Here is a 27,509-nt window from a genome sequence, read left to right as displayed (position 1 = left end):
CCCTCTTGCTGACCTGACAGCCACATCCCTGGCACCCCGTTCCCCCACCTCCCACACGGAGTATTAAAAACCTCCCAAAGCTTATTTTAAAATTAATTACTAAAACCGCCTACATTGCTTTGCCAGGCAGAGATTTAAACCATTTACATGAATTTAGCAACCCAAACAGCACCCTGGAGCACTTTGTAAAGCTTCATAAGTGTCAAATTAATGCCTATCACCTAATTTCTCTCTACTTTGCAGAACTAGATTTAATTGCAGGATTTGACTGTTCCTGCACAGCTGTAAGTTATTAAAGCCCCAATTCCAATCTTGGTTATAAACACAAGGTGAGTTTTGCACCTGGAATCTCCCCCTCCCTTGAGCCTTCTCCCACCTCCCTTGTGTCTGCGCTCAAGCACCCCCCCACCTTGACTCGCTACTGAAATGATGATTAAGAAGAGCTGGATAAAAGAGCATTTTTAAATAATATCCCTCAAATCCATGGCGAGGTATAGACAGCTTTCCAGGAGGAAGAAAATAATGAAAGGGTATTTAGTTTTAATATATAACGTTAAAAAAAAAAAAAATCAGAGTAACCAAATGTACAGAAGATACCAAGATTTAACACAGCTTCATTAGGTTTTTGGTTTGGTTTTTTTTTTTTTTACAAAAAGGCCAAAGCAGTGCTGCACTCTGCAGTCCCCCCCCCCCCAGTGAGGTCACCTGGTTTCTGTTCCATGAGAAGGGGAAGTGGAATCACACTCAGCTTAAGACAAACTCACTGCTTAAGAGTCTGTAATTGGTTTCACATTTCAAAGTGTGAAGTGCTGCTTTGAGTTTCACTAACCAACAAACAGACCAGTCACTTAATTTAAAAAGGCAAGGTATTTATTTTTGTAGGGAATAAAAATAAACTGTAATACAAGTGAAACTTCCTGGAACAAATACACATAGAGAAAAGACACAGCACTCCTCTAAACAGGGTACAATTTTTTTCTTTTTTTTAAGCAGTGCATTACCTACAATGAGTTACGCGTATACAGCCATCACAGCACATTCAAGAACAAGGGGTTTCATCATCCACAATTTTATACAACTGTCCTTCAACAGTTACACTGACAGAAACAGTGACTGACTTACAGAAACAGCAAAAACATTTACGATTTTCAGCTGAGTACTACACACAATTCCAGGTACGTTCCTACAAAGAGCAGTCTGTGGACGACAGACGTACACGTGTGTGCTCAGTTACGTGTGACTACATCCAGTGCGACAAGTTATTCCAGTAGTACGCTGCTACATTAAATACAGACGCATATACAGAGATACACGATAAGAGATATAGGTCAACCAGTTTAACCTACCCTCGTTCTGCATTGCTTTTGTAGTTCAGAGACGCCAAAGGGACGCAGCGCTGCGCAGCAAAACACTCTCCCCAACAAATGACACCCACTGCAGTCGGCACCAACCTGGCTGCTCTCAGTGCTTACAAAAACATGGACTTTAACATCACCAGGTTCGGGACGTGCCTCATCTAATTAGTGAGGTGCTGTGTACTAATTAAAACAAAAACTACTACATTCAGAACAGATTGTTCCCCCCACGCTGCCCCGAGGCACGGGAAGTGCCTCTATGTGCAAGAGGGACGGAAGGTGTGTAAACAAGGAATAACTCTGTTAGGTCCGTACAACAAGCGACCCCAGCACTCAAGGCAGGGTGGTGGGGAAGGGGAGAAGAGCAAAACAGCAGACGCATGTTGAATTCTCCTGGTCAGATTCATTACCAAACAGTGCCAAGAAGCGATCCCTTTGGGGGAGCAACCGTCAGGCACCGATGCTGCCCAAAGACCAGTTTTCCCAGAAAGGGAACTGCAGCACTGTCTGGCACAAGAGCCCTTTTAAATGCTTCCCCTGCAGGTGCTCCAGCTTTGCTAGATGCAAGGGAAGGGCTTTCTGAGCTCCAAACCCAATGGAAACAACAGACACGGGGCACTTCAACATGGAGATTCCCAGCTGTAACCCGACAAGGTCTGATCCCGGGAAGCTCGGCACCCCTTTAGCTCCCAGCAAGGCTCCCTCCCCAGGGCGTGAGAAGCCCACCGAAGCAAACAGCTTACCAGCCAGTCTTCTCCACCCTAGCCAGGGAGGCTTTATGTCAGCACCCACATAGCAGGTGGGTTTTTCTTCTAAGCACTTAAATGAAAGGCATTCGCTAAGAGCAGGAACAGAATACGCAGCTAGAAGTATATTATACCTATAGGCTTTAATAAACTGCTTTTTCTCTCCCATGAAAGGGGGCCAACTGAGACCACAACATCTACAGACAAACCAATTATTTCTTTTTCTGTAAAGCAAACAGCACCAATTGGATTTTTTCTACCACAGGTGAAAACTGCAAAACAAAATACAATTTAAGAATCCAGCATTGTGAAGTTCACATTAAGACATTTCAAGTGAGAAATAAAGCTACACGAGTCCCTCTTTACTTGAAAGGGAATAGCTTTAACACTGAATACACAGGCACTTGCCCACTGCAGAGCTACGCCTGTTTGCAGCAAGAGACACACTATGCGCAGCCACGAAACCACGACACCTTGGAGCATCTTGGCAAAGCAAGAGATGCTCCAGGAAAGGAAGAGTTTTACACAAACAGAGCCCACCCGCAGCAACATAGGATCCCTCCTCCCTCCCAGTTCACCCGGTCAGAGGGATCCAAACAGAAAGCAGCGAGTTGCACTGATCTCTTAACAGCTCCAAATAGCAAACAGTATTCGTGACATCACAATGCATGGATGCTCCACTAGGGATAAACAAGTCATAGCAACTTTTCACCTAGCTAGAAGACTTCCTACATAAAAAGCTACGTAACAGCTTTTAGATTTCCTGTTAACACTTTTAGGGAACACAAACTAAGTCCCTCACTGCTGTCAGCGAGGCACTCCGGAACGTGGGAAACCTGGCTTTCTGCCAGGCGCTGGGAAGCCACTCCGGCCCGAGCAGAGACCTGAGCACATGCTGCAGAGCTTTGAACAGATTTTCATTTTTGGTCTTAACACACACAAGAGTTCCCATCAAAATGAAAAAGCTTCTGGCTACTCGCTTTTCACACAAATAATCTCATGGAAAGCCAGGAAACCCTGGAATCTTTTCCAGCTCTGTAAATTTACAGCACCAGCATGAATGATTTTTAATATGTTGTAGACTTTGACCAACTCTGTATACGTTAAATCCAAGAGGTTTAAAAAGACAGACCGTTAATTTTATTTTTTTGCTAGGTTTTGCCTTTCAGAGTATAAACTCATCCGTTGTTTTGTTACTGAAGTCACAAGCAGCAAGATTACCACAAGCCTACTAATACTTTCAGTGTATGAAGTAATCTTTTCATGGTTATATGCACCTGTAGTAATATTGTTAGTCAAAAGGATTTGCGGAGATGTCAGGGTCACGTTTTAGGGATAAGCAAAGATTATGGTACTTTTTTTTTTAAGGTAATCTATGGTAATTCAAAAGACAAGGCAATGTGTAAACATTTATAGAAACCTCTGCAAAATGTTTTTATACAGTGATAACCAATGGCATGTCTAAATCCTTCAGTAGTCAGTCAAAATTCTCTACAATTCTGTATCTCTAATTTTCACTAGAGAACACATTAAAAGAACTGATGACATCTGGAATAACTGGTCGTAGAAAGCGCCTGTCTTGGTCTCATTCACCATGTCAGATCTCTCTATTTAAGAAGCCGTGCATACTATCCACTAGATTCTTCTACCACCTAGAAAGAAAAGCCGGGGTTGATCTATCCGTTCACGTGAAACAGGCCCCAAACTGCGAAGTGCACGTGTGAAATTGAGCTTCTACACTACAGAGAGGCAAAGGGAAGTCCTCTCCCCGGCACCCTCCAGGGAAAGCTACAACAGATTCCAAACCCTGGCTATCCAGAGCAGCTGGATTAAGACGTAGGGTACAATCTCTTTGCTTGAGGAATACACGGACATGGCAAACTTAAAAAGCTGGTAGATTATCTAAGTTAATACGAGTAATTTAGCAGATCTCTTTTTAGGAGCAGAGAGGCTCAACAGCGGATACTCATCTTGAGATTAAGAAGAGATGCATTCAGAAACGTGCGTCCTTCAAAATAAAATACACCTGTTGCATGATGCGGTACTTCTGATAGGTACCCACACAACAAATTTCAAACATCTTCTGCCTAAGCATATCCGGTTCAGTATTTTATGGACTTAGTTCTTAATTGCACACTGTAGTGCTCTCACTCCTACCTTGAAAACAACTTTTTTTTTTAAAACTACTTAAATATTACTTGCTTTAAGATTAAAAAACCTGCAATGTTAAAAAAGTTTCTCTTTGCGTTGAAGAAATTCTGTGTTCTCAGGTATTGCCCTTTTTCCTTGGGTCTTTTGATATGCTTAATAAAATGTGTATTTTCTTACCTAAAGTGAGACACTCAAGGGAGTTTATTTGGGTGGGTTTTTCCCCCCCCCTTTTCTACTTTGATCTTGAACACTGAAACTAACCTAGTCATTTCACCATAGGTTACAAGCATATGAACAACGGCTACTGCATTTTACAATGCTGTAATGGAATGTTTCTACTTTTCACTGTAGATTGGGAGGGCTAACTTAGGAAATATTTTCAGTTTATTTTGAAATTTCATAAAAGAGAAAAACTGATTTTAAGACCTAATGGCAGCATCTAACTTAAACAATAGGATCCAAAAGAAAGCAGAAAAGCATCTTGAATTAAGTGGCACAAAGGGACTCTCTGTGCAATTAAGCACATTTATAGAAGCTTGTCCAGAAGAACAAGGACTGTGGAACAGCTTGCCTGGGCCATCCATTTCCCTGGGGAGACAAGCACTTGTTTCTTCACAAGGCTTCTGTATAAATGAGTACGTGTCTCCATTTTAAAGCTGCAACTTTAAACTAGTATCTCCAGCTGAGATTACTGTAGTTTAAAGAAACTAAGTAGTGGTAACAAGCACTGGAGCAAGTCCAAGTTGGAGCCACAGCCACGAGCCAAGATGTCCCCTTCTTGTTCCAATAAGGGGTCACATCCCAATGTACATTTTGTCACCAGCTTCACAAAATTACAAAGTTCATTGCCACAACAAATACCGTTCACCTCCCCATGTCTTGACAGTACAGACAAAACGCCTCCAAGGTTCATGTAATTTTAACATCCAAGATAGCATTGACTATCATCACTCAGCACGTGACATGAAGCAATTGTTTTAGGCCCCATTTCAATAATAGAACACACGTCATCTTTAATTACTGCCTCATCGATGGATGTGAGGAAACCACATCGATTCCAGCTTAGAACAGAGTTACTCTCTTGTTTCAATTTAACCAAGATCATAAAACAAGAGAGAAAAACTCCATATCAATTTTCTTTTCTCCTTTCTAATCCTCCCTCTGTCAAAAATGCATGTGTTACAGGCCATCTTTGTGGCTTGCTGCACTCTCACAGTCAGTAAGTGTGGTCCATAAAAGCTTACTCTTTGAAAGGTTGGCTTAGAAAGAAGCTACTAAACTCAGGGGATCGGCAAAGAACCTGGAGAAGCCATCAGCAGATAAAAAACCTTCTTTAAAAAATACTGACTACAAAGAAGACCAAGAACTACACCTTACATACACTACAATAATAAAAATAGTAAGTTGCGTGGCTAGACATTAAAATGGTCTCCATAAAAAGGCACAGGGGGGTGGTTTTTTTTTAACAAATATGCATAAGAAACAAATTCATCAGTTCTGCCACAAGGTGAGGGTTCATGCAGAGATTCATTCACAGCTAAAAAAAGATTCTTTTTTTTTGTCATTTTAAGATGAACTGAGATTTTTTTAAATCATTTTAAGATGACCTTGCACCAGCACTGCGAATAAATGGACTGCATCTGTCCTACTCCAGTTATAAACACTGCACAAGTCCTAAGCCCCACGTTAATTGGCCAAGATTTCTTTCAGCTTGAAATACCAGTACTGGCTGGCAGTCATAAACCTTGACCACACATCGTGTTTCCACTGAAAAATAAGGTTTACACTGACTCAGGGTAGCCTTCTGGGCAGCTCTGTACACATCTTCATCACTGCAGCTGCAAAACGATGGAACCAAACCAAACGCAGACTGCCTTCTGTACAGCGAGCACAGCTCCCTGCAAACACACGTACTCACACTTAGCTGGAAATGGTTCCGGGGTCTGCACCCTCGCGGGGACACAGCTCCCTGACGCCTCACCACCACATCACCGGGGTCACAGAACACAGTTCTCCAGGCTGATCAGTGGTGCTGAGGCTTTCCATCATTGGCTTCAGAGTCTAACATGTCAATGGTGTCACTGTGATCACAGAGGTCCTGGTGATGAAACAGGTTCTCTTTGTTCCTTTGGTCCACATCTGACAGAACATCCATATCCCCTGCTGAGGCGCCGTTGCTCAACACAGGAGGTGGATCCCCTTCGTAATCCTGAGGAGTGTTGAGCATCGGTGTTTTTGAAACAGCATGTCCTACTTTAGATAAGGAGCAAGTTTCACTCGGCAAAGGACCATCAAGGAAAGGAAGTTTCTACACAAATAAAGAGACATTAAAAAAAAAAATTAATGAAAGCTGTTATTCCCAGATGACAGAGATTTACAAAACCAACCACCAACATAATAGTCCTGTGTCAGGGCCTCTTTTTCAGCTCTGTAATCCAGCATTAAAGTACATGGGTATAGATCTTTACGGGTTTGATACAAACACCATTATTAATTAATAAAACTAAAGTTTTCAGCATTCACATTAACCTAGCAAAGGACACCAACAGATCTTCTCACTGGTATATTTTTAGATGACTCTCCCACTACTGTATTTTTAGGGGTTTTTACGTTTGTGTTTTGGTTTTATTTAATACACACAGAAAGGATATTGCAAGCAGAACCTTGAGCACAAATAAAGCTATGCTTCTTCCAGGCAGCTGCACAGGATTGTGGTGGGATGAGCCTGGCTGGACACCAGATGCCCATCGAGCTACTCTATCACTCCCCTATTCAGCAGGACAGAGGAGAGAAAATAAGATGGAAAGAAATCCTTGTGGGCCAAGATAAAGACAGTTTAATACAGCACATGCAAAGGCTGTGCATGGAAGCAAAGGAAAAATAAAAGATTTATTCTCTACTTCTGATCAACAGGAGATGTCCAGCCACTTCCCAGCTAGCAGGGCCTCCGTACACATAGTGGTTGCTCCAGAAGACAAACGTTGTAATAACAAATCCCCACACACACTTCCTTTCTCTTAGCATGGATTGCTGAGCAGACATCATATGATACGGAATATTCCTTTGGTCAGTTTGGGTCAGCTGCCCTGGCTGTGTCACCTCCCAAGATCCTGCCCACACCCAGCCCACTGGCCTTTGGGGGCGAGGGGGGGAATGCTGGAGAGACAGCCCTGACGCTGCGGAGCACTGCTCAGCAGCAGCCAAAGCTCCGGGGTGTGATCAACACCTTTCTGGTTACCCATACGCAGCACCATGAGGGCTGCTGGGGAAAATCACCTCCATCCCAGCCAGACCCAGTACATATGGAAACACAAGACTACAGCACTTCAAAAGTCAACATGACTATCTATATCCTCCCCAGCCCTGCATCTTGCACTGCCAAGATAAATATCTCCACCTTCATATAAATAGAGCTCTCCGGGGAATCTGATCAGAACTGACCAAACCGTGAAGAGCGTGGCTGTTTACTTTATTATTCTGGGTTGAAGAAGAGAAATTGGTTATTCTGGACACAAGATCTCTGCCCTCCAAAACCACAGAACACAAATAGTAAACGTGCAAGATTCCTTGTCCTGTTTTAGCAAAGCATTTCAAATCCAAAGTAGCTGCTTTTAGAGGATAATTCAGACTACACGATCCAGTTACATTTTGGCCATTACATGAAAGCCAACTTAAGTAACCAAACTGTTTTAATACCTGGTTGATCATCAGTTTTTCCAACGTGTCTTGTGAATGAGAAGGTGGAAAAGAAAAAACATGGGGACAAGTTGAAAACAAGAATATTTTTTTATATTCATATTATTTGGGGGGTGAGGTGGGGGGGTGGGGGGATGGACCAGACCCGTTCCCTGTTCTTTTCTTCTCTCCCTCTCCTTTGAAGTTTGCTGCAAGTGGAGTTGAGACCCAGATGTTCTCTTAACACCTGCTTCATTTAGAGAATCACAAGCCTGCAACAGAACTTGACTCAACACAGCTTTTACCTCGCAGATGAGAATTTTGGGTAATCAAACCTATTTATTACAGCAATGTCATTTAACCTTTCATTTTGCCCAGCTCTGCCCAACATGTTGAAGCAATTGTTCAGTGCCAATGTTCAATCCCAGTTATATGTGCTAAAACCATCATGTGATTTTAAATATTATTAAGATTCAGGACTCACATTTTCCAGTTCAGATGCGCTGTCCTCCAGTTTCATCTTTTGGCTCACGCAGCTTAGCAGATGATCCAAAACACACTGTTTTGGATGCATTCCTTTGTCAAAGCGATTATACATCCCACACCAAAACCTCAAGAACAGGGCAAGAAGAGAGAATTAGGTGGTCGATTGTACAACAAACTAGATGCTGCTTAAGAAAAAGAGTTTTCAAACTGAGATTAGTAATGGATTTTTAAAAACTGCCACTGCCTTGGATTATAAAATTCAGTATCAATGGGCAAATTCTCATAAAGCTCAGAAAAGCTTCTGAGAATTTAATTACTTGTGCCTTATGATCCACGTGCACTGGCAGTAGGTATTAGCATAAAATGAAAACACACTTTTTTCTGTAGCGGATTCACTGAAGGATTGGTCAGTTCACCTTCAAGTCCTCAGTTTGCCCTACCTCCCTACTTTTATTAAAACACTTTGCCCGCCAGTAACCACACACAGCTCTTAGAAATACATTTGCATTCCTCCCTGTCTCAGCAGGGAACAGGAGCGAGCCAGAAACAAAGCAGAACTAACCACTTCAGCTCTAACACCCTGGGCAAGCGAATAGACATGGCAACAAGAAATCCCTTCTTGTGAAAACCACCCTGACTGCATAATTCTGGGTGTGACTGGCCACTGAAATTCCTGTTTTAAAGACTTCCCTATTAAAAAGGAGGAGAGGAGGAACTTCTTTAACAATTGCCCACCACATCACATAAATTTGACAGAGCAAGCAGGGTGTGTGTGGGGTCTGTCTACACATCTGGAGTTCTTCTTTTCCTTGCCTTTCCCCACCCTCTTTCTCAACACCAAAGAAAAAAATATTATTTTTAATTACAGCACCTGCACTAATTTAGCAATTACCTTTGCACTACCACTCTCAGTTTATGGATGAAGGGGAAAGGTAAAGCAAACCACACTAATCAGTGAAAATTTATTAAACCTGAATTACCAGCCTACATTGCAATGAAAGAAATGTTCCCCTGTCTTCCCCTTCTTAAATAAACAACTTACTGGAAACTGAAAGGTAGTGTGTTTGGTTGAAGCTCTTTGTAAGCTGTAAATCCCCTGTACAAAGGATTTCTCAATTCCTGCTTCTTCTGTAAGAGGAAAGGCCACAGAGAATGGGTCTTCTCAAAGATTCTGTTAATTACAAATAACATCTAATCACTAAAAAAAAAGAATCAAGTGGGTTAATAACACTAGCTGTTCTCAGTAGAATTAGACTGAGGGAGCTAAGCATTATTTTTGCATGCTATCTGATTAATTTCATAAACACAAGATACATCACTGAGGAATATATAATCATTTAAAATGGACACTATCCAGTCCAAAAGGGGGTATCTGCAAGTTAGTACTGTGGTCCAAATTAAATTATCTGTCTTCGGGGATATAATTAGTGTAGAATTCTTTTTCACACTGTAGAACTTAAGCATCTATCAAGACAACGTTACCCTTAACCAATCTACAACTACATTAAAACCGCAAGCAAATACAACTTCCCCTTTTTCTGACATTTAAGGTGACTACTAGACTGTTAGCTCTATAAACGGCCAACTCACTTGAGATCCTCACGCTCCTTGTGACAGGTCCCAAGGAAGTTCCCAAACTGGCAGGAGTAGACATGGTCATGGATTTCAAGAAGGAAACGCTCATTAAACTCAAAGGCGCACGGGAACTGCTGCATGAGCTGCCAGACGCATTCAACGAACTGAGTGAAGACAGGGGATACTTCTTTGGGGTCACCACACAAATGGCCACACCTAGAGAGATGCAAACGAAACAGGGTTAAATCCTGTGTCACCCAACAGAAAGAGAATCCCCTCACCATTAAACAACTGGGCAGTTTTCTTTACAAGTAGAATGAGTCAGAAAAAACCCCCACATAGTTTATCTTACAGCAACTGTATGTTAAGGCGTGCCACCCTCAGCATTACTTGTTCTCCACTGGTACCTGGTAGGAGTGACGAGAATTGTGTGATGTCCCTTTCTCTAAAGTAAAATTGGCAATGGAAGAGCCAACATAACAGACTTGGAAGCATCACAACAAGCATTTGTGAAATAGGAATCTTTGAGCCTATGCTATGATGTTAGCACAAGGGGAAAAAGGCAACAGTGTCCAAAACCCACCTACTGCTCAAATATAAGAAATCGATGCTAGCCCGTAACTGGGGGAAAAAGGTTGACATTAGTGGGATTCTGTCTGTCTGCCAGGAACAGTAAGGGGGAAGAGAAAGTGTCCTCTGATGTTCCATGGATGTGAGAGTATTTTATGGTGCAGGCATAGCCACAACCAGCAGCAACAGTAGGAACAACTTGATTTTGCTCCAAATGGACACCAAGAATGAAATCCTAGTAGGCAATCAGTAAAGAAGAAACCTCAAACAAACAAAACCTCAAAACAACAATCAAAAAAAATTTGTACAGCTTTAGATGAAGTTCAGAAAAACCCTACTGGCTCTGCAATAATCTAGCCAGGGATCTATTAGTGTTCATTGCAACTCAGCACAAAAGAAAAAGCAACCAGAAAAGGAATGACAGCATTTTTGGAAAGCAGCCACTCTATTGTACTGTAATGACTGTTCTTTCTTATGAGAAAAAACTAGGGGCAGAATCCTCCTTTTCTAGGAAGGGATAAAACTTGGAATTTCCCAGAAAGGAACAAGACATCCCCAAAATTCAGTGGAAAAATAAAGTAAAATTTCTTATGACAGATCTAGCTGATCAAATCCCAGTTCCTGGTTCTGCGACTCTAACCCCAAGACCCTACGCAGCATCATGGAGGAGGACTGACTTCCCTCAGAACTGTAAGGCATCTGCCACCACTATGAGAGGAATGATTTTGTCTACTGGAATAAAAGTTCATATTGTTGGTCAATGCTGAAATTCCCGTCTCAAGTACTTTTTGTATCCATTGCCAAGTTCTCACATTTGGAACAATCCTTTAATAGAACAGAAGTATTTACTTTTGGTCTTAAAGCAAGAAAGGTAAAAAGAGTCCCGAAAGAAGCAGAAACAATGACCCCAGAACATTTCTTTAGCCAATAATGACCAAACTGCAGTTTATCTTCGACCGCTTCTTCTTATATACCAGTCTAAGGGTGTGCATATGCTTATTTTCCTTTACTGAAAAGGAAAGCTTTAAGGAATATACATGCTTTAAGGAAACAGATTTGTTTTATTATTAAAACAGGAATCAGTTTCACATCAAGAACAAAGCCTCAATTTTTAACAAGCTAGTATCACTGAACAGACTGGTCCCTTCCCTCCTTGTATTCTTTCGGACCATCTCAGTTTCTAATTCCTGTAACATAAATATAGCAAGTAGTAAGTCAAGGTAAAATCCCTACTAGATGCAGGCTATTGATTACAGGAATTACAGCATTTTTAATCTGCTTAGAGAATGAAGGTCAAATTGGGTTTTAGCACTCTGTTGGGCTAAAGTTTATGCTTTGAACTTGGTAGAAGTCCTGAAAAACATTAGCTGAGATTTTCTTCCAGGAGATGACTGCAGAAGAGTTAACAAATCTTGCCAAGAACATTAGCACTCCTCATAATATATCAATGTGATTCTACAGGTAGGAAAACACCCAGAATTCATAAGATTTGTTGAAGACCATATGACTTTGTAGAGTAATATAGAAAAAGCACTGATGAAATAACAACCCAGATACTGGCTTTATGTCACCAACTCCAGTATTTTCTAAATTTTCTACCCTCTGTCTTGTACATTCATTTGAATTTTTAGTAGGAGTACATGAACCTGAAAGCACTATATTAGTTTCACGGCCAAGCCTTCACCCAGTCACTACACCCAAGGCAACATGCTCCTCTTACCTGTGTGAGAACTTGTGGCCCATTGCAATCCACTCCTTTTCTATTAGAACCTGCAGTTTCAAAACAGGTTAAAAAGAGAGCATGACTTTGGTTAGAAAAAGCAAAATGAAGCCTTTGATGTTAAACTCTAAAAAGCTTAAAACCAATGCTACCTGCTGATGCTACCGTTATGAGTATATCCACAGAAGTCAATGAAAATACTAGTAGTGATTTATGGATTACAGTTATCCACAGTTATCAGTCCAACGTCACTGTTGGAATCAGAAGTTATTTCAAGCAAGTCTAGTACTATTTTGAGGGAATTTCTACGTTGTTAAAATCATAAAATATAAACACACAGAGGTAAAAGAATTAACAGCTTAATATTACACTACGTAGTGTTTAATTCGGAAGAGAGTAACGTGATATTCAGCAAAATAAATCATCAACTGGAATTCAACATATGTTTAACACCGAAATGGGAATATAAGAGTACAGCTGTGTATTGAGGAGCTCAGAATGAAATCAGAAGAACTATATGGCTCTTTCTCTTTTAAATAGAATGCCTGCGCTATATATAAGAAAATAACATGGAAGAAGTATTTTCCTTAAAAACATGTCTCACAAGGAACCAAATGACTGATGCTGAATCCATTACTTGCCTTGCTGGATCATATTTAAAGATCAATTCCTGATATCATCATCCAGAGACTTAAAAGAACCAACAGAAGGCAGAAATTCACAACAGTGGTGTTTCAAAAGTTAAGTGATATTGCTTTTCAAATTTGTCCATTGTTTACAATTCTGTTGCATTCGTTTAGGAATAACCACTGTCACAGGAATTGTGCATATAAACCATTTGCTGAGAGGACAGACAAGGATTTGTCTGTTTTAGTTACCACTCCCGTTCCTAATCAGAATCACATTCCTTAGTTCACGTAGAATTGTCCAGAGCACAACCAAACCCCAAGCAGATGTTTCACACTCTGATGTAATTTTAACTGTTAAAAGATTGCAGTATAATCCAGAAACAAAAATAATAATAATAAAAATAGCACGGTATGCAAGAAAACAGCCCTTGCGGTGCAACACACTGGAGGAGACAAAAGTGTGCGCTGTTCTGATTTCAGGGTTTCTTGAGGAACTCTTCTGAGAAAGAGCAGCAGCCTGTTTTCCAGGTATTTAAGAAAAGGAGAGGAATGAAAAAATAACATCACAAATTGCACTATATTTATGCAGTGGTGGCTTCAAATAAGAAAAAGCCTGCAGTAGAAGCAAACGGCCAAATTCATGTATAATGGCTTTAAAAGGGCCTTAAATGATGCACAGATTTTACGTGACATACAGGTTATATGCTGTCCTGTGTACAACGAGTTCATCCAGTTTTAAATCCTAGCAGGTAAGAGACCATTCACTATAACAGTCTTAAATGACAAGTTCTTCACCACTTTTTTGTGGATTGCTGCCAGAGTTGCATCCTTTGCTCACTCATCGCTTGCTGAAATGTCTCATTAGCAGCTCTTATGTGGACATTCGAGGACACAAAGATTTGGGAATTGTAAATCAACCCCTGCCGTTTTGTGCCCATGCCATTCAGAGCAATTAAAGCTTGTTTATAGAATCAAAACTGCTTTTATATAGGTCACCCACTGTTTGTTCCAGGAAGTGGCCTAAAACATTTAATTAGGGCCTGTTTACATTTCAAATCCAGGAAGCACTTATTTTTGAAATTTCAACATTTGGGTTCTTACCATGAAGCCTTTAAAAGTCCTATAAAATGGATCTAAGAGGAGGCTAGCCAGGGAGCAGACCTGCGCTGTGCGATCCCACCCATCAGAGCAGTGGACTAAGACGCTAGCTTTTTCATCTTTCACAGCCTGTAAAGGAGACAGACAGAACGGTTTAGCAGCTTTCTAGGTTGGTTACTGTAATTAAATGCTATCCCTTCATCTGCATTTACCTGACTGGCTTAAAACCCAAGGGGAAAATTTGTCGTTTCTCATCAGGACCATGCAAATGCACCATTTCTGGGCACACAGCCATCAACCCATAGGAAACCCCAACTAGAATAAACTACTGTAGCGTGCCTTGTCAGCAACGCAGGCTATCAAGAGACAAAGACCCCCTGATCTCAAAACGCTCAGTCTTCTGAAAGGCCAAAGATTCTCAGTCCCTTCTTCTGAGGAAAAATTTGGTGGATGAGTAAAGAATAATAATTGGACACACGGAGACTAGGAAATTCTCAAGAAAAACTAGGAGAGCTCATCCCAACTTCCTCCCATATGGACACCTTCTTCCCAACTTCCTCCCATATGGACACCTTCTTCCCTTTGTACTGGTGGCAGAAGAGAAACACAGAGTAGCTTCTTGCTTGTTACATGAGACAATTTTAAGAGAGAAAAGCCAACGTTTACAGAAGGCCACTACTCTTGTCTGCATGCCCTTCACCATTACGGAAGAGCCATGTGCCTTAGTGATTTCTCGCGTTTTGCCTCACCTGCAAAGCCACAAGCTCTGCAGAAACGCAGTCTATGTTCAATAATCAAAATTAACAGTCCCCACATCATATAGAACCAGTAGAAAATAAACCGGCCTAAACAATCCCACATTTAAAGCAGAGCAGATCAATAACTAATAAGTGCAAGGTTACAAGTTGTTTGCACTTCTAAATACGCATTATACAGAGGCATTTATAAAGGTCATTTATTCACATTCTGTGATTTTGTTTCAAACGAGTTCTAATAAAGCCGGGGTAACTGCTTGTTACAATATAACAAACAGGACAATGTCTCAACCCCTACAGCATTTCATTTAGGCCCAGGAAGCCTCTAGGAGAGAGCCAGCTGGGTAACCCACTTCATGTTCTCCAACTGCAGACTTGTTTTTGAGTGCTGAGGCCAACCTGAATAGCAATGTTTTCCCACCTCTCTCCAGAGACAACTTCGCAGCCTCGGAGCAGTCCCCAACAGACAAGTACGTATTTTTTTAGTTCACCTGCAGGTTGGGGTACAATTTTTACCTTGGCAAGAAAGACACCTGCATCCATCACAGCCTTAATGTGCCGTAACCAACCTGAGTTCTCCAGCCCCGTGAGGAAATCGCTCATTGAGGGGGACTTCATTTCACACACTAAGAACACAAACAAAGGAATTAGTTGACATGCCATTAACAACATTTCTTTTTCGCCACCTTCTCATCACCTCGTCCCAACAAGAGAGCATGGTAGATCCTAAAAGCTAGTATTGCCACACTTCTTAAGTGTCGGCAGCAATATCCTGTCTAAAGGACACAAACCAGAAATTTTTAGTTATGAGAGAACTTGAGGATCTGAAAACCTCCTTTTTTTTTTTTTAAAGAGTAACTCATTTGTTCAGTTGAGTTTCTTCCAACAAAGACAGTGTTCAGTGATCTGTTACTTAACTATAAATCACTATCGCACACATCTAACAGCCACTGACATGCAGTCACCCATCACGAAGATGTGCAGAAAGGAGAGTTCTAATTTAGAGAGAGAAATAACACGTCTAACCTTGCAGGCAACTCAGATGCTATATCGAAACCCAGCACAGAAATACTGATAGTAATATAGTTTAATAGTCTGTAAGCACCAGCAAGAGAGATTTTATCACTGTTGAAGAAAAATACGGGAGTAAACAAGTATTTATTGTGCCTCCTCTTCCAACGCAAAATAAATCTGCCCAGGAACAGGCAATTGAGGACTTATACTTGTGATCAGGACAATCTCTTGGTTGTGCGAATAGCCTCATTTTTCTCTAAGGTCAGCACAGGCCCTGTAGTGCTCTCTGGCCAAGCAACTGGTAGCATCAATTATTCAACTATTTAGAAGAAAGATGACCATTAGGCTGGCTACTAAAATATTAAACTCATATTTTGAATGACAGCACTTGTATTACATTGTAGAAAACTAACCACAGGGACCAAGCAGAATGATTTGCAGCTCATCTACTCTGCCCCGTTCTGCATTCTTTGTCAGCACAAGAATGGCAACAGTGCTGGAAACCAGCTAGCAGAGTATCCTGTTTGATCCAAGCTAGGCCTTCACCTTTAATGGAAATTCTCCAAAAGTGCATTAAGGAAAATATGTGCCCGATTCACCTCTTGATCTCCAATGGCTCAGTAAGTATTTCTTCTGCATTGCTTCGCATTTTTCCCCTAAGATATTAGTTGCTATTTTTGAACCATTACAAAACTAAGCACAGTAATAAATACAATGTCTAGCAGGAAAGCATTTTAACAACACTAATACTTTCACCCACTTCAATACAGCAAACAAAGTAAGATCTTGACTTTGCTCATCTGCTTGCACCATAACACCCAAGTCCACATGCACTTGTACACGTAGGGTTTATATATTCAGCAACAGGTTCTGTCCTAAAGTAGCCAATGGTAACGAAGGCTGGCCACTTGCACGGACCATACCTACCTTCCAGGAGTTTCTGCAAGCTGCTCCGCATCACATGGATGTTTTCTATGCCAATAAATTTAAAGCGTATGTTATCATAATTATCTTCATTCTCATAACCCTTCCCAGCAGCTCGGTTGGCCATGGCATTTAACTGTCAAATTCAAGGGAACAGGAATAGAATGGAAAAGAGAGAAAATTACAACAAACAATATGCAGAAATAAATTACTGTTTTGCAAGTCCTTTTTTTTTTTTTTTAAATCTCCCAGAAAATATACTGAACAAAGTTGTTACTCAGATGTACTTCCCCACCTCCCAGACATTACTTCCAGCTGTTTCACTATAATTATACCATTGTCTCCAGTCCATTAGTCATATGCAGAGACTCATTACGAATTTCTTAGGGTAGGCAGTATAAAAACCGTGCCCAATTTCAGAATACTGCTGCCATCAAAACAGGTAAAGACACATTGAGTCTGCCTTAGCTGTGAGGCCACATAAAAAGATTCAGGCAGAAGGATATGAAAGTAAAACTAGGAAAGCCACTTTTACGAGTAACATACATACATGGTGGTATAGAAATAGTAAGAGAATTCCAAAGCTTTTCACAGACATACATGCACAGATGAAATAAAGCCACCTGAGGGAAACATAGAAATATTAAAGTTGAGCAGAAAGAATACAGCAACCATCCGGAACTGCAGAAAAGAAGTAGAAAAGAAGCCAGTTGCTCTAACAGTTACCCAAAACAGATCAAGAGCTACCAGGAAATCTTTAGTGGTGACAAAGGAGCACATCAACCCCCCACATCATAATTTGGGAAGAGGAGCAATTTGCCTCCATGGAGAGGAGAGAAGGAAGAGTCAAATATGCTATATACATCTTTAGAACAATTAAATAAGCCTAGTGCTTCAGTTCTGTCTTTCAGAGTAAGACATGTGTTAGAAAGAGAAGTGTGACCAATTATAAATTCTCCCTTTTTCAACAAATACTTCAGAACAAAATTGCCATCAATGACAGGTTTCAGTGGAACATCTATGATACTGGAAACTGTCTGCACCAAAAGAACATGCAGTGATTGCTATAACCTATTCTGTAATGATATGCATGTTTATCTCTAGGAAATGTCATACTAGAAAAAGCCAAAATACATCTTGGAACAACAGGTGAAACATTCCCTGTTCTCAAGAAGACTGTTTTCCTTATTGCCCTTGCCACAGTTTAATCAAATCTGCAGTTTCTATAAAATAACTGCAATATGTGAACAGTGAAGCAGGTTCTCAGAAAGCTCAATTTTAAAATAATCAGAGCACTTTTAAATCTTAGTTTAAATAACTGATTCCTGTGTTCTAATTTGCTTATACTGACACTCCCAATCCATATGCTTACAAGACAATCATTTGACTTGGTTTCTAAATTCAGTTCCTCTAGACAACATTCATTAGAGTTCTCATTTTGCGAATGTTTCTTCAATATTTCTCTTACATTAACACCTCAGCAAAGCTCTAGTCCCAAACAGTGGCTATGGACTAGAAGAGCTGAACTGTATTGAACTCCAAGCTGCACATCATGAGATCACTTGTGTTATTTTTACAAAGGCAAAAAAATGGAGGGATTGCTTTTCTTAATTGTTATCAGACTCCACACAGTCCCACTTCTTCCCAGGTCTGCTGAGAAAAGCACTTCAGCCTCGTGGAACTGAATCCTAAGGCTTCTCTCCATCTCAACATATTAAGGACCTGGCTCTCTGCAGGAAAATGCCTCACTGTCTCAGCCAGCTTCAAGACTGCCAGTTGCTTCAGGTCATCCTTAACACCAACCTCAACCCAGAATACTCCAGGAGTGCAAGCATTCTTAACAGCACTTAACACTGCAGTTTTATTACGCACAAGCCTTTGTCACATTAAGGTACCGAAGCAGGAGCCTGATACTGAATCCCCGATTCAGGACTGACACAATTTAACCTAACGCAGCATAAGAAAGCATTAGCAGAGTTGTGAAAGAATGAACTGGAAACAGCACTACTAATTCAGATGCAAGCTTTAAAAGTAGCTACAAACCCCATGAAGGTACCTTTGGCCTTGTGTCTACAACATACATGAAGGGGCTCCCAGGGTTGGCTTCTCTGATTGCCTGCAGCATTTGTTCATCCTCCTGACAGCGTGCGCTGAACCCGGAGAGGGGCTGGCTACAACGACATATGGCAGCCTGCAACACAAAACACCTCACTCACATTTTTCTGCTTTCAGATCATTTCTATTGCACTGCCTCAAAGAACACTGATCTGTTGGTTTTAAGTGCCCTATTCTCTGTTTCACTGAAAAACTGCTACTTAAGTGGACATACAGAAATACTACTGGGATACTTCTCAAAGCCAGAAGTCTGGGAATCTTAAGAAGGCAGTGAGGCTAAGCAGCCCTGCTGCAAGCTTCATTGCTGCGTTCCCAAACCCACTATGCTCTGCCTGATGATCAGTATCCCAAATGTTAGCGTTTCTCACGTTTTCTACTTGGTTTCTATTGTCCAAACCATTTTTCCCCCCCGCCACGACTCTGCTTATCAGTTGTTACTGTTCCATGCTCAGAACTGCACCGAGTATGCTTTAGGGAAATGACAACAGTTGCCAGTACAACTCCATGCAGTTGCCCAGGTCAAGGCACACTTCCTCAGGAAAGCAACAACTTGACTGTGACAGCGATTTCCTAACATCTGCATCTAAAACATTGCTGAGACAGCAAAGTTAAAAATTTACATTCTGGTCTTCAGTGGAAAAAAAACCCTGAAACATTCACTTATTCTGAGCTAGCGGGGATTTATTTCAGGGTGGTTCTTCCTCTTCAATACTAAGAAAGTCTAGCTGAGGCAACATGTATCTTCTTAAAACATTATTCAGTACAGCTAAACAGTAGATCAAAAAAACCCCCCACATAACAAGGCAAGGCATTGCTGAAAGTTAATTTAAAAAAAAAATCCAGACCCAGACAGGAAGCTTGCAAAGTCTGTGCTTTTTGCACAGCTCTGGATGCATCGCAAGTGTTTGTCTTTAGCTTATTCTGTGACTCAGAACAAACTAATACTAAAGACATTAAAAGAAGCACAGTTCTCAAATGTGAACTTAATATGCTCTAATAATTATCTCATTCTTTCCTTTCACTGGAAGGGGACTAGACAAGAAGGGGAACCCTTACTCCCCACAAAGACAGCAGACAATGAACAACTAACATTGTTTTCTTTATACAAGTACGAAAGCACCGGAATCCGCCCTCTGCTTCTGAACCTTGAACTTCCGATCACCACTGCCTTATTAGCAGCTCTAGGCACCACTATTTCAGGAGGATATGTGTTGCAAACCTAAGTGAGAAGAAAATAAATTAAGAAATCCTGCTATTACTACTTAGCAATTCAAAATTCATGAAAAAAAAAAATCTTTAGCTTATGATCTAGCATTTCTAAACAACAGAAGTAGATTGTTTGCCACAGCGTACCTTACGTAGCCCCCATGTAGAGTTTCATGCCATTAAGATGCATACCACAGGAGTAGTGCAAAATAAAGCAATGTGGTAAAGGAAACAATTTGCAATTGAACCCAAAAAAACAGACCACACAGTACACAATACATATAAGAAGGAAGCTCTTTAAATCCATAAATTTTATGACAGTTTCTGATTTGACACAAAAAGAGAAATTAAGAACAACTCTATTTAAAGAGTTCCTTTAAATCTTATTCAACTCGAAATGAGCTTCCAGCAATTGGGTAGCATCCTCAGAGACCAGCTTTATCCTTTTTCCTCAAGCAAGTACAGTCTTTTCAGCATGTACTTCACAGATAAGCTATTCTCTAAGTCTGGCGTTACTTTAGGCTTGACAATTTTAAAACATAGGTTGGAAAACCTGAGGAAATGATAAACTGCTGGCACTTGAGAGTCACATACTAGCAAGAAAAGCTTCTCGGTGATTAATGATTTTAGATGCCCACGTTCAGATGTCCTAAACTGGCTAATGGAAAAAGGACCTCTCTCATCGTATCTCAATTCAGGCACCCAAAGATAGAGTCATTTAAAATTACCAGTCACTTCTCACAGCACAGACACATTTTTTCAACCCAAAGCATAACAGTAAAGAAAACCAGTGGGGGAAGGGAGCGGAGAGCAGGGGAAAGTGATTCAAGAATATATTGGTATCTTCCTCAGAGTTCTTTGCTTTGTCTTTTAGACAGAAAGGTCTAACTGTACACAACATCAGAAGAAATAAAAAGGGAAATAACATGAAGCTGGAGTTTGAGTAAGCTTGCTGAAAAATGCTTCCACGTAATGCTATTCAGATCCAACCTGGCCTTATAGGGGAGAAAGAAAATAAAGGCCGCAGCCAGTTAGGACTGAAATGACTGAGAGACCTCATTTAGCAGAAAATCAACCAAGCGAGAAAAAAAAAGTGTCCGTTTTCCGTTACTGTTTTTCCTTCCTTACCTAGTCCCTTTCCACCCTGCCTCACTCCATACCAAGCCAAACCCCTGCCATTTATTTCTCTTCTACACATCTGTCACCACCCTGGTGGGACTGGGTTTGGAAATACCAAAAGCAACTGAGGGTACTTCAGGTTTTTTGTAACAGATGGTTTGACATTTCTCTAGAAAAACAAGTATCTGGTACTTTGCCAAGGGGATCAAAGCAAACCAAGGTGACTCTGCAGCTCGTTCTGTTCTTCCATAGCTTCATTACCCACAACTTCACATCAAGATGATGCTGCTTCGATTAAAACCAACTGAGCTCATTCCTCCCCAGAGGCATCACTTATGCAGCAGCAGCAGGACTGCTGTATGTCATTAATAACAAAGAAGAGATACTGCATTAAATGGCTACTTTGGGCAAGAATTACCTCATAGTCTTTATTAACATCCGTTATTTCCCAATAGTCGTTTGGAATTCCCATACGCTGGTAATCTACTTTTAAATCAATCAGTTTCCATCCAATCTCACGGTTCTCTTTAGACATTTTAGGATTATAAGAGAAAGCATAAAGTTCTTCAGGTTTCACTGGGAAGAAAGAAAGAAAATTAACTAGTTAGAGAGAGATACAAAGACACAGGGGTAGGTCAACACTTCCTCCTAAAGGCCATCTTTTGGATGTGTGCAAGCCAATGAGCTGCCGGTGCACAACTGATACAAGGACTGAAAAAAATTACTCAGCCAAGAAAGATCAGGAGACTTAGAAATCATTTACTAAAGAAGCCAAAGGGCTATGCCACTGTACTGCCTAGTTGGCTACATTTTAATAATAGCTATTTTCCTTATACTTCTGCCTCCACAAAGATCAGAAGCATGAAGTTTTCTTTTATCACATTGCGACCTTCAGTACTCTAAGCAAACTTAGACTGATTCTCACTCCTTAAAAAAAAAATATAAATAGAGTACTACATAAAAGAGTACAGATATTTAAGTATTCCCAACCTCACATTTACAGGTTTTTGTTCGGGGTAGTACAAAGTGCCAACAATCCATATTAAAATTCCCAGGAATCTCCAATACTGAGTTCCCACGTGCAGGGAGATACACTACAACATTTCTTTGAATCAGTTAAAACTTCAAAGTAGTAATTTTTCCCAAACAAATTATTTCCTACTGAATTCACTGCAATAGGTGTGTTAGACAACACTTATACCATAAGAATTAATCCATAAACCAAAACTTATATTAAAAGATATATTTTCTGTGAAGAGTTCATAAAACAGCTCTTGCACACCTGTAAGTTCATTGTTCAACAGTGAGTTCTGAGCCGCATGGAAAACTTGATAGATGTCTTGAATATTACTGTCAGCCCAACAAAAGCTTCAGGCTGTGTCTGACAAATGGTAATTTCTTCCTCCCTCCATCTCTACCATCCCAATTTCCTTCCCTGTCTTCATAAAATGCAAATCCAACCAATAACTCATTCAGCTGATTCCCAAGGCAGCAAGCGCACCAGAGACAGAGTGAAACCTGTCAGAGTCTGATAAAGCAGCCAGGTTACCAGACAGGTAACCCATAGCTGTCAATCATACATGTGCAAATCATAAATAATTATATGCTCTGCCAAAAAAAGATGAAGGAAACATACATACAGAAATTTTAAGACAATAAATAAAAGAGAACTGTTAAAATCCATAAATAGAACAAAAGAAAGAGCTACAGCATATTACACAAATAACCACAAGACAAAAGAAACTGATGTTATCCCCTGCAGTGACAGCTCCCACGCTTCAAGACACTACATAAGCCTCTAATTTTCAAAACTGAAAGAACAGTGACAGCTTTTAAACATAACATCAGAAACTTGCCAGATACAGCATTAGAATTAGAACTTCGGAACTAAGAGAATTCCAAAGCTCAGAGCACAAGGGAGATGCTGGGAATAAACACAGCCTTAATATCAATCAAAAAAACCCCAAACTCAGCAAAACCCATTTCTACTACAGTATTTCTGTTCAAGTGCTACGTGACGGCCAACATGAAGCAGGCCGGTGGTGTCAATTCCCTTCCTTTAGACTAGTGACATAATTACAAATGCAATTACAAATGGCATCCTCATAATAATGCTGAACTCCAAATACTGTCTCACTGAAGGAGCACCCCAAAACCAGAAGCTGCCGTAGACAGAAGCCAGGTAGGAAACCTGGTGGAATGCTGTCCTGCAAGAAGAACAAGGAGCCTGAAGATTCATCCATGATGGACTAAAAAGCTGAAGCCAGAAGAGACCACAGGCTTTTGAGGATGCTTTGTTCATGCTCTTTAAGAGTGACTCCATGTCAGGGCAGCCAGGCTGAAGCACAGGGTTTCACAACTGAAAGACGACAAACACTGAAGAGTAACCTAAACATGCCATTGGGAAACAAATAAATGGAAGATGCCAATGTTTAAAGCTTTATTTGTGGGGCTCCAGAAATCTGTGAGCATCTGGATCAACTGGAAAGGGCAGAACTACACACAGCCAAGTCACAGAAATGACTGACAATAGCCAGGCATGGGATATGACACTCGGCACAAGTGCTACAAGAAAAAAGCCTGAGATGCTGCATGCAGACTCAGTCGGGCAAATGAACTTTGCATGGGTCTTCAGAAGTTCCTCATGGGAGACCAATACCTCATTCCCGCTGCCACAAAAGATTTGTGTTTCGTTTGGAAGCAAATGCCCAGGTCCGCGCGGCAGCACTCTACTTACTGAGCCAACCCACACAAATCACCTCTGCTGGTGGAAACTGATTCTGATTTCACATCCTCCCCCTCCTGTACCGACACCAACAGCCCGGGCAGGCAAAGCTTTCTCTAGTGCTGGGAGGCTTGTCTGCGCTTAAAGCATTACAACGATTTGCAAAACAGACTCCCATCCTAAATACCTGGTTGTGAAAGTTTAAGCAATGAGGTATAGACTTCATGACAGTCACGTTCCTGCCCAATAACAAAGTGAGCCACGTGGAAGTTCTTGCAGTGTATAAGGAGTGGATATCCAGCCGTGGCCAGAGGCAATTTTTCTACAGTTGCAATGTGGTGATGCAGAATCTGAAAAACAGGAAACAAACAACATTTTTCAGAAGCCGTTGATAAGGTTGTGAGCAATACAAGCAGATATTAAATTTTTTTCAATACTCTCAGTTATTTATGCTTACTGCATCTAACTAGCAGCAGAAAATGAGTTTATTTGTGATGTTTATCAAACAAACATAATAAGCATCCAGACTGTGCACAGGCTAGGTAACTAAGGGCAAGACTGAAAAAATACAGATGTATATAAATTAGAGACTGATGTGCAGCTTGGTTTACCTGGTTCACTTTGCTTTCCCTTCAACTCTCACATGCAATTCCTTTTTACTTTAGAATTAATAAAAAGGCTAATTTCAGTGCTAATTCTGCACTTCTAAAAGCTGTAAATTCAAGTTTGGTGGCTTGGTATATTGAGTTTGAGCTAGGAAGCAAGACAAGTTTGTTATGTTCTTGGAACTAACACTAATTCAGTGAGTGCCCTCTGTCAAGTTGCATTGTGTTCATTTCCTTCCAAAACAGCTGTTCCTGTTACGCATTTGGTATCAAAAGGGTATAAAAGACCACTACAACTTTGGAATTCACAAACCTGTTCATTCTGGATATGAGATATAAAGTAATTTTTAAACTCGTGTTTAAACAGACTCCAGGCATCACAACATACCCATGTTTCTTTTCTGACTTCAGCAGAAGCTTCTACATAGATTAGGTGAGTAGCTGTCAGGTATAACGTCCCATTCGCTGCCTTCCTATTTGTATAGCGATCTAGTAATTTCACATTTTCAACCTGCGACATAAAAAGAGTACGAAAAAATGAATTTAACTTTGATAAAGGAAATATCTAAGCGTCTGTTGAACTGCTATCATTTAACTTCTAATATACAATTCAGGAAGTAAGACAGAAAAATATAAGAATTAAAGTCTCCCCTGAAACAGTAACTCAGCTTTACGCTACAAATTCAAATTATTTCTCCAGCAATCAAAGCCAAAAAGGTTAAGCAAACAGGGGTTACTGGATTTGTAGCCAAGATGATCACAGTTTATTACTGTGTACGGTTGCAGAAATAATAAGACAAAGAACTGCAGAAAAAAAGACTGTCCATGTTCAGTGTAATCAAAGTATTGCTCCGAAAGAAACAGTCCTCTCCAGTCTGACTTCCAACTGCTCAGTCGCTAGAAAAAAGTATTAGTAGCTACTTCTTGTAACACACTTCCTAGGCACATAACCACATTTCTTAAAACTGAGCTAATTAATAAAATAATTTTAAAAAAACATCAGCACAGACATAACAAAATATTAGAGTATTTTACATTATTTGATTGATTTTCTCCTGGCCTACTTGCTTCTTAATGAACACAGATGGAATTTTTCTTTCATCATTAGGCAAAAATAATGGGAAAAAAACCAACTGGAAGGACAATGAAAACAGTTTAACAGCATATGATAAATTACTTCTGGGTACTGAATATGTAAGCTTCCTTAGAGAGTCACTGGTCTGAGATAAAACATGGAAAACAGCAAAAAAATTTGAAGCGCAGAGGTCTCGTCTGTATGTCTTCCTAGAAAGTCCTATTTTCCAGCACACAGAATTATGCCTAATATTGCCGTTTATCCAGGCCACTGGAGACAAGCAGGCCCAGCAAAGCACCTTAGCCAACACAGGCAAGGAGCATCCCCAAACTAACATCCTCCAGAATAACATAAAACAAAATACAGCAACCTTCATGGGATTAAAATAAATAAATAAAACAACGTCTGGATAGACAGCTGCCTGAAGTAAAACCAATTTTTTTCAGCTGTCATAAGCACAGCATTCCCAGAGCTCCTGTTTCACTTTATTCAACTGAAAAGGCCCATTTTGATTCACTTTTGCGGCCTGAGGGGGTCTCTGCACATTGATACAGCGAGTTTACACGAATCGTACCCAAAAACACCTTTTGATCAGGATCCTTACTAAAAATTCCCTTTCAAACAAGGTGATGCACTAAGAAAAGCTTAAACACCACGTAAAGTAGGTTTAAGCCTTCCAGACTTATCCGTGATCCGTCTGAGAAGTGCAAGGAACGGTCACGGATAAGAAAGCTTTGAAGGAAAGCAAAGACAGCCCGTTTACTGAAATTAATCACGACATTAAAATAAACAAACAAAGCAAAAAGTCCTTGTAAAGGCAGGGCCCTAACAACAGCCCAGCCGAGGCCAGACACCCCCGGAGGGGCTTCACCTCAGGTATCCCGCGCGGAAGCCCCGGCGCAGGGCGGCGAGCGGAGCCCCACAGCCCCGAGACGCGACCGGGAGACCCTGACGAAGGGGCGGCTGGTTCCCGGAGCGGCGCAGCCCCTTACCTTGGGGGTGGTGATGTGCTCCATGGCGGCACCTTCCGCCTCACCGCAGCACGCCCGGCCTCCGCGCCGCCATTTGCAGGGGGCAGCGCCCGGCCCCCGCCGCAAACCTCGCGAGAGGCTGGCGGGGCGGCGCCGCCGCCATCTTGGGTGAGGGCAGGGCGACGGCGAGGATCGATGTCGGTGGGGTCGTTGTGTTCCTGTTGCCATGTCCCGGTGCCCCCAACCCTGGGGCTGGTCCGGGAGGGCGGTGGGGAGCCTCGCCATCCTCCGCAGCCCAGAGCTGGGCCCCAAAGAGGTCTCTCTGTCCTGCTGGGGCTCCACCGCCTCCGGGCACCTGATCTCCCCTCCTGGCATGGGTGTACACTAAGCTCCTGGAGCATATTTCAGGAAAAAAAAAAAAAAAAACCAACAAAAACCAACCCAAACCAAAACCCACTTTTTTTTCCTTCAATATGTAAGGTCGTCAAGCTCTGGCATCACCATTGCCCTCAATAGGCAGCAGGCTAATTGTTCCCCCTTCAGGAAAAGGGGGTTGGAGATGCATTTGATCATGTTGGTACAGGCATTTAACAGAACTAATAATATTTTATCGGTTTTTCTGTATATTTTAATTTGAAAGTGTAATGCTGCCTCTTGTGGATAGCCAAGCAGGATCCTGAAGAACTGGGGTAATTGCTATTCACCTGCTGCTGCCTCTGCAATGAATATTCACGGTGTGCGGCAAACCCGAGGGCAGCAGAGTCTCCCCAGGTGCTCGGTGCCATCTAAACCCTTAATTTGCTGAAAAATTTACTTCAGGAGGATGACCTTGTATCGAGCCTGAGAATTTACTGGGTTTTAATTGTTAGATAATGGGTGGTATTAGTGTAACGCGCTGGTGGAAGTGTTTGTACGGATCCCAGCAAGAAAGGCACTTGCACTGTGTAAGGCATTGATTAAAATACTGTTAATTAGAAGGGGAGAAGGAAAGGGGA

The 27,509-nt window shown here is 41.2% G+C and overlaps 1 protein-coding gene across 1 annotated transcript; it reads right to left on the bottom strand.

Moving 5' to 3' along the window:
• Positions 1-874: 874 nt before the first annotated feature.
• Positions 875-26,595, bottom strand: LOC134520747 (myotubularin-related protein 8). The gene is made up of 14 exons (XM_063346511.1): positions 26,536-26,595; positions 24,857-24,979; positions 24,051-24,213; positions 21,557-21,714; positions 19,904-20,032; positions 18,755-18,889; positions 16,702-16,834; positions 15,277-15,386; positions 14,009-14,134; positions 12,279-12,328; positions 10,004-10,204; positions 9,456-9,584; positions 8,412-8,538; positions 875-6,560 (listed from the first exon to the last, which is right to left on the bottom strand). Exons 1-14 carry the CDS (start codon positions 26,557-26,559, stop codon positions 6,276-6,278), a joined length of 1,893 nt encoding a protein of 630 aa, XP_063202581.1. The 5' UTR covers positions 26,560-26,595; the 3' UTR covers positions 875-6,275.
• Positions 26,596-27,509: the final 914 nt, after the last annotated feature.

The sequence above is a fragment of the Chroicocephalus ridibundus genome, chromosome 9 (assembly GCF_963924245.1).
Source record: "Chroicocephalus ridibundus chromosome 9, bChrRid1.1, whole genome shotgun sequence".
Taxonomy (NCBI): Eukaryota; Metazoa; Chordata; class Aves; order Charadriiformes; family Laridae; genus Chroicocephalus; species Chroicocephalus ridibundus.
Note: the sequence above shows the minus strand (reverse complement) of the source record. Positions and strands in the feature narration are given on the sequence as shown.